Genomic DNA, 12,500 nt, shown 5'->3' on the forward strand with positions numbered 1-12,500 from the left:
ATCTGTTTTTAAGATACTCTTGATGACCATCATCGCTGCAAGTGCAGAACCTGATTTACATGAGCCTAAAGATGAATTTATTGTTAATGTTTGCCGCCATTTTGCTATGGTGTTTCACATAGAACATTCCTCAGCAAATACTTCAAGTTCGGCCGCTTCACTTGGAGGTCCTATACTTTCATCGAATATCAGTGTCAGTTCCAAATCAAGAAATAGTACCTTTTCTGATCTGAAAGAGTTGGACCCATTGATCTTTTTAGATGCATTAGTATATGTTCTAGCAGATGAAAATAGACTTCATGCTAAAGCTGCTCTTAGTGCGCTAAATGTGTTTTCTGAAGCACTTCTTCTCCTTGCTTGCTCAAAACATACTGACATGCTTATGTCAAGAGGAGGTCCTGGTACGCCGATGATGGTATCTAGTCCACCTATGAGTCCTGTATATGCACCACCTCCAAGTGTCCGTATTCCTGTTTTTGAGCAGCTTTTACCTCGTCTTTTGCATTGTTGCTATGGAAGTACTTGGCAGGCACAAATTGGAGGGGTTATGGGACTTGGGGCTTTGGTTGGAAAGGTCACTGTTGAAACTTTATGTGTATTTCAAGTCAGGATTGTCAGAGGTCTGGTATATGTTCTTAAAAGGCTTCCTATATATGCTAGCAAAGAGCAGGAAGAGACTAGTCAGGTGCTCACACAGGTTCTTCGTGTGGTGAATAATGTTGATGAAGCAAATAGTGAAGCCCGCAGACAAAGTTTCCAAGGAGTTGTTGAATTTCTTGCAACTGAGTTATTCAATCCTAATGCATCCATTAACGTGAGGAAGATTGTACAGTCCTGTTTGGCACTTTTAGCCAGTAGAACGGGCAGTGAGGTATCTGAATTGCTTGAACCTTTGTATCAGCCTTTGCTTCAACCTCTTATACTGCGGCCCCTCCGGTCTAAAACTGTTGATCAGCAGGTAAAGTTATGTCGCTCATGGTTGTGTATACAGTTTACTTTTTTTCTGTGCTAACTTAATTCTATGTCATTTAGGTTGGGACAGTTACTGCTTTGAATTTTTGCTTGGCTTTGCGGCCACCTCTTCTTAAATTGACTTCAGAACTCGTCAATTTCTTGCAAGAAGCACTGTCAATTGCTGAAGCTGATGAAACTGTGTGGGTTGTGAAATTTATGAACCCAAAAGTGGCCACATCATTAAATAAACTACGTACAGCTTGCATTGAGCTACTATGTACAGCGATGGCATGGGCAGACTTCAAAACACAGAATCATTCTGAATTGCGTGCAAAGATTATTTCAATGTTTTTTAAGTCCTTGACAAGCCGGATGCCTGAAATCGTAGCTGTTGCCAAGGAGGGCCTACGACAGGTTTTGTTGGGTTTATGCTTTAAGTTGATTATTGTTTTGTGTGATGTTCCCTGTATTACTGAGTGGTGCCTTCAGACTGATTGTTCCATACTTTAGTTCTAGCATATTAGTGGACTTGACTAGAGATTTTCATCATTTGTTTAGTGGTGGTTTAGGAAATGTCAGTTGGTCCATTATGGGTGGGTTATCCAATTAATTTAGGTTTCTAGTTAGTAAACACAGTAGATGGTGTGGTTCTTCCTGTAAACTGGCTTATTGGTCTGCAACATGATAACCTTCAGTTGCTTTTTTTCGTTATCATTGGCATTCTTTTATGCAATTTTGTTTTCACACTCCAGGATTTAATCTTACTCTTATATTTTATATTGTAATGTTTTAGGTCATTCTACAGCAAAGGATGCCAAAAGAACTTCTTCAGAGCAGCCTGAGGCCCATATTAGTGAACCTGGCGCATACCAAAAACCTCAGCATGCCTCTTCTGCAGGGTCTGGCTCGACTGCTGGAGCTTCTTTCTAATTGGTTTAATGTTACCTTGGGGGGTAAATTGTTAGAGCACCTTAAGAAATGGTTGGAACCTGAAAAACTTGCACAGTGCCAGAAGTCATGGAAGGCTGGTGAAGAACCGAAAATAGCTGCTGGTAAATCATCTAGTGTTTATTTTCTTTCCACCAAAGTTGTGCACGTATGCAAAGCCAATCTTATTTGTATCCGATTGATTTATTTTACTTATTTTCCATGCAGCTATTATTGAGCTATTCCACCTGCTTCCTTCTGCTGCTGGGAAGTTCCTCGATGAGCTTGTAACCTTGACTATAGATTTAGAAGCAGCTCTTCCCCCTGGACAATTTTATAGTGAGATTAACAGTCCATATCGCCTCCCGCTCACCAAATTTTTAAATCGTTATCCAGCAGCTGCAATTGACTATTTTCTTGCTCGATTATGTCAGCCCAAATGCTTCAGACGGTAAGGATTAGATGCTTTGATTGAAAAATTAATCAGTAATTTACTTGGTCAACTGATCAGTTTATCCTGTTTTTGTTTTCTTTCATTGTTTTAAATTATTGGCATCAAAATCCAGGTTTATGTACATAATTAGATCAGATGCTGGCCAGCCCTTGAGAGAAGAACTTGCTAAGTCACCAGAGAAGATACTTGCATGCGCCTTCCCTGATTTTGTACCAAAATCAGATACTTCAATGGCTCAAGGATCCTTAACTCCACCAGCAGCTTTAGTGGGTGAGGAAGGCTGCCTTGTTTCTCCTCTACCCGAGAGCTCTAATTCAACCTTGGCAACCCCTGGTGCAACATCAGATGCATATTTTCAGGGACTTGCTCTTGTTAAAACTTTGGTCAAATTGATGCCTGGCTGGTTACAGAGTAATCGTATTGTCTTTGATACATTAGTACTCCTGTGGAAGTCACCTGCAAGATTGGCCCGTTTGCAAAATGAACAGGAGTTGAATTTAGTGCAAGTAAGTTTGTTGGCCATGTAGGTACAAGTTAGAAATATTTACGATATTTTAGTCCTACACTCTGAAATTTGTTACGTATTGTCACTTTTATGCCACGGGTCAAAATATCAGCTAAAACCTAGAGAAAATGCATATTTAGTACTTTCGCCATATATGTAGTATCTGATTTGCGACTTGTGTTTTGGTTCAATTTTTGTCCGTTCTCTAATGCCTCCTTGTAAGACTCATTTTTCTTCATTGCAGTTTTCATGTTATATTGTTCCCTTTGTTGGATTCCCGTACTAAATTTTTCTTTTACTTTGGCATGAACTTCTTGTTTCTATACTGCCTTTGCTTCGTTCTGTTTTCCTTTTCCTTGTTTTCTTGGTGTGTCATGGCATCATGGCATGGTTGTGCATAGGATTTTGGCGATACAAGTTCACCATCAATACCATACTGCCCTCGTGCAACACCCGTTGTTTTGATCAAACATTTTGTAGGGGCTACTGTATAGGTTTGATGCAGTTGATGGTTTTAATCTATGTGCATTGGCTTTGCTTATATAAGTGTCAGACTTCAACATGGACGTGGGGTGTTGATGACGCAGTTTTCTAAAATGCAGACATGCAGTTGTTGTTATCCATGTTTGTTTCTTTAACTTGCCATACAAAACAATGTGTTTGTCTATGTGCCCATGTTGGATTCACACAGAAATTTGACTGAGAATGGAAATAGGTTTGTAATAGAGGCATTTTTTATTTGTTATTCTACTGATTATTAATGTTAAGCACGGACAATCTTATGTCCTTGCCCACACTGGTACCATCGGTTGTATCACAACTGATGGGAGAACTCTCCACCCATCAAAACACCATCGGTTGTAGCACAACTGATGGGAGAACTCTCTACCCATCAAAACACCACCGCCAATCAATCTCCTCTCCCCACTATTCCTATAGCACATTTTCTAAATTTATGGATGGATAATGTAAAGAACTTATTTTTTTTACGAGTAAACTGCATTGTTTTAGCACTTACTTGCTGAACGTTGTACTAGTTCCACAGTTTTGAATACTTAATATCATCATCTCATGTCTTGTGTTATATATTCTAGTATAGTAGCTAATTTATCAATCTTCTAAACCTACTTTGCATTGAAAAGGTGCTTTATTTTTAAAAACGTGTATGTACTATTGTTTTTCAGAAAGTGTTTTGCTGGTGTCAAATTGTGTTGTATTCTGTTTGTTTGTTGCTGTTATGGTATTGAAATTGTAGATGTTTGTATAAATGGTATCTTCTGTCCAAAAGGGGAGGTGGAGGGTTTCAAGTTGTCGAGATGCTAATGTGTGTCAGACTCGCTGGAAAGGGCTGGAAAGGGAAAGTAAAATAAAATTCTGTTGTTAATTTTTTTTTTTAATATCCTTTTCCCTTTTTTACTGGAAAATTGAATCATGAATTGTGGTTGCCAGTACATTGGTTATATTATGAAAAGCAATGTTTAGACGTCATTGTTATAGTGCTTGCTCTAAATTGTTCAAGCGAGCGTTGTTTAACTACACTTTTTGGTGTTCACATTTCAACTCCGATGTGTCTATGATCTTCTTCACAATGTTTCTAATAAAATGCAGGTGAAGGAGAGCAAATGGCTTGTCAAATGCTTTCTTAATTACTTACGACATGATAAAACGGAAGTCAATGTTCTTTTTGATATCCTCTCCATCTTCTTGTTCCGGAGTCGCATTGATTTTACTTTCCTGAAAGAGTTCTATATTATTGAGGTATGTTTGTTTGAGGACATCATGATTGTTCAATCTTCTCGTCTACTGTTTGTTGCATTTCTTTCATTATTAATGTTCTATGTGGGCATGCTGTTGATCATCTTCTCGTGTCTCAGGTTGCTGAGGGTTATGCACCCAACATTAAGCAAACACTGGTTTTGCATTTTTTGAACCTTTTCCAATCAAAACAGCTTGGCCATGATCATTTGGTGGTTGTCATGCAAATGCTTATTCTTCCAATGTTAGCTCATGCTTTTCAAAATGGACAAAGTTGGGAGGTGGTTGACACTGCTATTATAAAAACTATTGTTGAGAAGCTTCTTGATCCTCCAGAAGAGGTGAGTCTGTGATGTTATGTTATTTTTTAGTGTTTTCTCTTTGCCACCTACTTCATTTTTTGTTTTTAAATGTGTGCTTTGATTCTCCATTTAATTTGTATGATTTTTTATAGGTTTCTGCTGATTATGATGAGCCCATGAGGATAGAACTTTTGCAGCTAGCAACCTTACTTGTTAAGTATCTTCAAAGTGACCTTGTTCATCATAGGAAAGAACTCATCAAATTTGGCTGGAATCATCTCAAACGGGAAGATAGTGCCAGTAAGCAGTGGGCATTTGTTAATGTTTGCCACTTCTTGGAGGCCTATCAAGCCCCAGAAAAAATTATACTCCAGGTACCTTTAATGAAGTTTACAGGCACAAGAGGCTAAAAGAAACTTCTTTATTGTTTATTCCGGCTATTCTTTCTGATATTTACATTTCCATCATATCATAAACATGGTAAACTTTGTTAATTTGGGTTCCCAATCTTGAAATTCAATCAACAAATACATGATCTTGGACATTCTTTCCTATCCCCAAAGCACTCAAAATGGAATCGTTGCCTTCAGCAAATGATTAAAGTGAGAAGCAGCAATGTTAACATGCAATATGACCACAATATGGCTATACTAGATCTCTTTGAAGTTTGAACCTTAAATATGGTGGAAGGTGCTAACTCAAAGCTCTATTATTAATATCAATATATGATATAGGACAAGATGTGGTGAGTGTTTTACCATCGGAATGTGGTTTTGCTGGAATGGAGATTTGATGAATTGGCACTTCGTAGATTTCCCTACTTGTGCAATATCTTGGTACTCTCCATTTTGAGTACATATGTAGATTTCCCAAGCCATTTGCTCTTGGAACTTTATTTGTCTTGATTACTTCTACGCAACAGCATAAGGTATGATCTAAGGTTTGGTTACTTGTGGAATTATGGGAGAAGTTATTGTGGGCGTTCTTGCAATGTTTTGCTTTCTTGTTCACCCTATCAATCCCATGTTGAATTTGCTATGGTGTTGGTGCCAGTGTTCTATTTAGTAATGTTTTTTCGGAACTAAGGGTTTTTTTGTTTGGCAGAAAAAAGGGTAGTATTTTTTTAATAATATTCATGATGTTCACACTTTTGAGGTGGCACTGTTATACAAGAATAATGTAATTCTCTCTCAGTATATACTTGAGGTGGGACTTATGAGCCACCTTACTCCAGTTAAATCCCCTGGCTATCAGGATTTTTTCTTTGAGACTGGCATGAATTAGCTGGGTTTTCCCCCTCGTAAGATTTTTTTTTTCTTTTTTTTTGCATTCATAGCTTCATTTACAGGTTTTTTCCAGTGCTGAAAATAAACTTTTGGTTTTTGGGTTTTGGGATGAGCACTCACTTAGATTATGTTTTGTGGCATTTGAAGGATGGAGTTAAATATTTTTTCTTTCTTCAGATTTAAAACAGACACATATTGGGGAAATATGATACTGTCAAACAGGATGAGTTATTTTTTGAAAATTGATATTGATTGGATAGAGCCAACTGAAGAAAACATGTCTATTCAGCCAATCCAAGTCATTGGGATTAGGGTTTGTTGAGTTGATATAGAAATGCATATTCTGTTCGGGACATAACGAGGGTTGTATATATTCTGTTGTTGCTTAGCACTGATTCAACAGAATTCTCATGTTCCAAACCTGCAAATTTAGAATCATTTGAAACACCTCCACTTTTTCTAGAGGTTATGTGAAATTATTTAGCCAAAAAGTTGGCTTTTTAAGAACATCTCAAACAGACTAACTATTAATGAAACTCTGCTGTAAATTTAGGGCATTTGCTCATTTTAGAGTTCCCATTGAGAGCATCTTGCTTGCATCTGTCAATTTGTATGTCAATGAAAGCTGAGCAAACCCTTTGTTTCTTTTTTAAAATTTATTTTTAACTAGCACCAGGGGTAGGATGGGGGGGGGCTGAGGTTTCCCTTTTTGTCCTTCTTGCTTACTCAGATGGGACCTTTGTGCATTTTATTGCCTTTTTTTTTTCATTATAATAATAAATCTCTGATGTAAATGAAAAATGAATGGTTATTTAGGCCCAAGTTGCCACAGGTGTCAAGCTTCAATGTGCAAGGTAATTTTTTTTTTTTTTTTTATAATATTTTCCGTGCTTGAAGGTGGGATTGCTATTCTACTGTGTATTTCAATTTATGAGAAAAATAAATGATTGGAAGGATTAAAAAGCTACAGCTACATTTAATGTATCTGGAAATATTGAAATCAGTTTGTGGGAAATATATGATGATTTTTATAGTGTGTTGGATTTATTTGTTGTTTGACTGTTAGTTTTGCGGATGTTGACTTCTATATGATCTAGATTTGTTGAATGACATTTTTATTTTATTTTTCTTAATTGTACCTAATTATCTATTTATCAATATATGTGACATGATTTTTTCATTTCTAATGATGCATCAAATAAAACATGAATCCTGACTGCAAGTGGTAATCGCAGGTGTTTGTTGCACTTCTCAGAACTTGCCAGCCAGAAAATAAAATGTTGGTCAAGCAAGCCCTTGATATACTAATGCCAGCACTTCCACGGAGATTGCCTCTTGGTGATTCTCGTATGCCAATTTGGATACGCTACACAAAAAAGATTCTGGTTGAGGAAGGTCACTCAGTTCCTAATTTGATCCACATTTTCCAGCTCATTGTTCGCCATTCAGATCTCTTTTATGGCTGCAGAGCACAGTTTGTACCTCAGATGGTAAATTCTCTGAGTCGCCTTGGATTGCCTTTTAATACTACAGCAGAGAACAGGCGTCTTGCCATTGAACTTGCTGGGTTGGTTGTTGGTTGGGAAAGGCAAAGGCAGAATGAAATGAAAGTGGTGACTGATAGTGATGTCTCTAACCAGAATAGTGATGGACTCAACCATGGTTCTGCTGGTGTCGATCCTAAGCGCCCAGTGGATGGATCTATTTTTGCTGAAGATCCAAGTAAGAGAGTAAAGGTTGAACCTGGTCTTCAAACCCTTGGTGTCATGTCACCTGGTGGTGCCTCATCAATCCCAAACATCGAAACCCCAGTATCTGCTGGCCAACCTGATGAAGAATTCAAGCCAAATGCCGCAATGGAGGAAATGATCATCAATTTTCTCATTCGAGTAAGTCTTTCTTTGTTTTTCCTCTTCCCCCAATTCCAACTGAAATCTAGTGTTGAGTTAGGCTTCCCATTGCAGTGCTTAAATAGATAGAAGCATTTTATCAAATGTTCGAATCCATAGTTTGTCTTATGTATTTTAATAATTCTCGTTGATGATTATTTGTTGAATAGTAACTTCAGTTTATTTATTTAGTTTGCTTCATTGCAAATCTTATTTGCTCTGGAGAATTAACCATTCATCTCTTTCCAGAACACTGAGTTGTTAAGATTCTGAGCATATATGCGTACATATTTCTATATATTGTGGGATACGTTGTTGTATATTCATAGATTTTGGTCTGTTAACTGTCTAGTAATACTTCTTTAGTATCTATTCCCGAAAACTAAAGAAAGATGCTTTTATGGATAAAACAGTTGTATCACTTCATATTTGTTCACTTGCTTGTAATTTTGTTTCTTTCCACATGACTCTAATTAATTCTCTTATTTTTAGTTTGGCTGCTACAGGTGGGTTGCTATATGTCCTGCCTTTATCACTGCACACATTTTAGTCACCAAATCTACCACAAAAGGAAGAAAAAAGAGAGGGGGGGGGGGGGGGGGGGGTGTTGTAATTTACTTGGCTTGGTAAAAATCCATCTATTTTATGGTCAAATGAACAATGATTTTCAAGTGTACAGAGAAAAGCAGTGAAGGGCCAGTGTTTAACATAGATATTTGGTGTCTGCTACATAATCTTCTTAAAATTGTGGCAGAACTTGAAGTTTACTTGGATAAATCACCATTTATAATGTGAAAGCTATCTTGAAGGCTTAGGGTGCTTAGAATTTCCTTTGATCTTTGTGGTATAACATAATCCATAAAATGGGGAGTGAAAAGGCACTTCAATGACTTCTGTTTTAGGCATAAATTTAGCTGGTTTGAATCATCATTGTAACAACCAGCTGATTTTAAAAATGCAATTCAATGAATTTTTTCTTAATATGGTTTGACACTTTGTCATGGATTGTGTGTCTGTTGTCCTGTGTATAATTTTGTTATGTTCAATATGTGTCGAGTAATCATTTGTTCGAGAACACACTATAACATGTCCAGAAGGATTCTTGAAAATAGGTGGCTTTGGTCATAGAGCCGAAGGATAAGGAAGCAAGTCAAATGTACAAACATGCTTTAGATCTCCTATCACAAGCTTTGGAGGTGTGGCCAAATGCAAATGTCAAGTTCAACTATCTAGAGAAGCTGCTGAGCTGTATTCAGCCATCTCAATCGAAGGACCCATCGACAGCTCTTGCACTGGGCTTGGATGTTATGAACAAGGTTCTGGAGAAGCAACCACATTTGTTCATTAGAAATAACATCAACCAGATTTCTCAAGTATGTGTATCTTCAAGAAGTTTTATTTTGTCCATAGGATATGTTGTATGCTGAAATTTAGTCATCATTTAACTGCCACATGTTCTGCAGATTCTTGAACCCTGTTTCAAGTATAAAATGTTAGATGCTGGAAAGTCATTGTGTTCCTTGTTGAAGATGGTCTTTGCTGCTTTTCCTCTAGAAGCATCGAGTACACCACAAGATGTGAAGTTATTGTATCAAAAGGTTGAGGATCTCATTCATAGGCACCTTGCTGCCGTTACAGCTCCCCAGACAGCTGGGGAAGATGGCTCTGCTAACACGATTAGCTTTTTGCTGTACGTTATTAAAACATTGGCGGAGATGCAGAAGAACTTATATGATCCTTTCAACTTGGTTCGTGTCCTTCAACGTCTGGCACGCGATATGGGATCAACAACCGGTTCTTATGCCAGACAGGTATAGCGTTGTTTGTTCTTTTTTCATTTTTTAACCAATGTAATTCATAAGATTGTTTACCTATGTGGTCTGTGACAAAAACCAATCTTAATGGTCAGCATTGCAAGGTACCACTCTTTAAAGTTTTTAATCAATCAAGAAATGTTCAAAACAAAGTCTGTAAAAATTGGCTTCTGTTCAAGGCAGAGTTTGTGTGACATGATGTGGCTTCTTATTGAGCCTCATCCAGCCTCAGAACCCCAATTCATTTATCAAAATTTCATGCTATGTATTAAGACAACTTTTGCGTCCAGTATTAAGATTCATCTCAAGCATTGAGCTCCACCCAAGTCGGACATTTTGGCTGACTTTGGAAATGCCCGATCCAGGTCTATTTGTTTTATACCAGTCTTTTAGTGTTGTAGCGACCAAGTTCGGTATGTTTCAGTCTGTTGTATCTTTATGGATTCTATGCCTTTGTTTTTGCTTTTTTTGCTTGTGTTTGGAGATGTTGCTTTGCTTTGGTTATAAATATTTTTGAACTATGTAATGGAAATCACTATTAATTTCTGGTCTTAATATATGATAATGATAGTCATATTTTACCCTTCCTCAATTGGTCTTCATTGGTTACATACTTTTCTGTGTTTTCATATATTATCTTTTGTTGAAATTTGACACTGTCCTCCATTCAGGGTCAGAGAGCAGATCCAGATTCTGCAGTCACTTCTTCTCGTCAAGGTGCTGATGTCGGAGCGGCCATTGCTAATTTTAAATCTGTCTTGAAACTTATCAGTGAAAGGGTGATGCTTGTTTCAGAATGCAAACGATCCATAACTCAAGTCCTGAATAACTTACTCTCTGAGAAGGGTACCGATGCTACTGTGCTTCTTTGCATACTTGATGTAATAAAGAAGTGGATAGAAGATGACTTTAGTAGGCCTGGAACGCCTGTTGGATCAAGTTCTTTTCTTACTCCAAAAGAAGTAGTTTCTTTTCTTCAGAAGCTTTCACAAGTTGACAGGCAAAACTTCTCCCCAAGTGCTCTAGAAGAGTGGAACGAGAAATATCTTCAACTTCTTTATGGACTTTGTGCTGATTCAAATAAGTAAGTTCTTGTTTCAAGTTTATTTGTTGTAATGCTTTGATCAGGACGTCAGAATTAATGATTTCATGATATCCAGATACCCCCACTCCCTACGGCAAGAAGTATTTCAGAAGGTAGAGAGGCAATTTTTGCTTGGTTTAAGGGCAAAAGATCCTGACATGAGGATGAAGTTTTTTGCTCTTTATCATGAATCTCTTGGGAAAACACTGTTCATAAGACTGCAATACATTATCCAAGTCCAGGACTGGGAAGCTTTGAGTGATGTCTTCTGGCTCAAACAAGGCCTAGATCTTCTTCTTGCCATTTTAGTTGAGGATAAACCTATCACACTTGCTCCAAACTCTGCCAGGGTGCGACCAGTTGTGGTTTCAGGCTCCCTTCCAGATTCTTCTGGGATGCAGCCCATGGTTACTGATGTTCCAGAAGGTTCTGAGGAAGCTCCTCTAACACTTGATATCCTTGTATCAAAGCATGCACAATTTCTGAATGAGATGAGCCGACTTCAGGTATGACATTTGTCCTTACACCAGTTTTTTCCGAATTTAAGTGATGTACATTTCTCTTTTTTGTTCTGGAAATTTTTTGATTATGTAATTCAGATGAAGTGGTCAGGCATACTGCCCAGATGGGGTGTAACATTTAGACACTGGCTCTTTTTGTGCTTGTGTTGTATAGAACACTATTGGTTAGCTAGCAACTTGATTGATTCATCTAATTATATATATGATTTTGTGCTAGATTAATTTTTTTAACGTCACAATTTTCTGAACATGTAAAAGATGCAACAGATCCATTAAAATGATTATAGGATAAATTTTACCGTTGGATTTATTGAAAAGAGTTTTCTTTTATGGGGTCTCCTTAAAAGTTACATGGTTGACCATCTTCAGTGCTACTTGTTAAATTTAGGATCACTTTTCCAGAATATGATTTCATTTACTCTTTACTTTTTTGTTCTGTGGTAGGTGGCTGATCTCGTTATTCCATTAAGAGAGTTGGCACATACAGATGCAAATGTTGCACATCATCTGTGGGTGTTGGTATTTCCCATTGTGTGGGTGACCTTGCACAAGGAAGAGCAGGTAGCTCTAGCTAAACCAATGATAACTCTCTTATCAAAAGATTATCACAAGAGGCAGCAGGCAAGCAGACCAAATGTTGTGCAAGCTATTCTTGAAGGGCTTCAGTTGAGCCACCCTCAGCCTCGAATGCCTAGTGAACTCATTAAATATATTGGAAAGACTTACAATGCGTGGCACATTGCACTGGCTCTGCTCGAAAGTCATGTCATGTTGTTCTTGAATGATTCAAAGTGCTCTGAGTCTCTGGCTGACCTTTATAGATTGCTCAATGAAGAAGATATGAGGTGTGGGTTATGGAAGAAACGGTCAATCACTGCAGAAACTAGGGCTGGACTTTCTCTTGTTCAACATGGTTACTGGCAGCGTGCTCAAAGCCTCTTTTACCAAGCCATGGTTAAGGCAACTCAAGGCACTTACAACAACACAGTACCAAAGGCCGAGATGTGTC

General features: G+C 37.8%; 1 protein-coding gene across 1 annotated transcript in view; it reads left to right on the plus strand.

Moving 5' to 3' along the window:
• The window catches only part of LOC114294512 (uncharacterized), a 42,924-nt gene that overhangs the window by 24,883 nt on the left and 5,541 nt on the right, over positions 1-12,500 (plus strand). The window contains exons 14-27 of the mRNA XM_028238646.2: positions 1-958; positions 1,033-1,368; positions 1,748-2,006; positions 2,110-2,332; positions 2,448-2,841; positions 4,449-4,598; positions 4,715-4,936; positions 5,050-5,271; positions 7,419-8,072; positions 9,185-9,445; positions 9,536-9,883; positions 10,558-10,970; positions 11,047-11,476; positions 11,936-12,500. The exon at positions 1-958 is cut by the window's left edge and continues 44 nt beyond it; the exon at positions 11,936-12,500 is cut by the window's right edge and continues 734 nt beyond it. Coding sequence (XP_028094447.2) covers positions 1-958; positions 1,033-1,368; positions 1,748-2,006; positions 2,110-2,332; positions 2,448-2,841; positions 4,449-4,598; positions 4,715-4,936; positions 5,050-5,271; positions 7,419-8,072; positions 9,185-9,445; positions 9,536-9,883; positions 10,558-10,970; positions 11,047-11,476; positions 11,936-12,500 — 5,435 coding nt within the window. The remainder of the gene's footprint in view (positions 959-1,032; positions 1,369-1,747; positions 2,007-2,109; positions 2,333-2,447; positions 2,842-4,448; positions 4,599-4,714; positions 4,937-5,049; positions 5,272-7,418; positions 8,073-9,184; positions 9,446-9,535; positions 9,884-10,557; positions 10,971-11,046; positions 11,477-11,935) is intronic.

Source organism: Camellia sinensis, chromosome 4 (assembly GCF_055761805.1).
Source record: "Camellia sinensis isolate YWXY chromosome 4, ASM5576180v1, whole genome shotgun sequence".
Taxonomy (NCBI): Eukaryota; Viridiplantae; Streptophyta; class Magnoliopsida; order Ericales; family Theaceae; genus Camellia; species Camellia sinensis.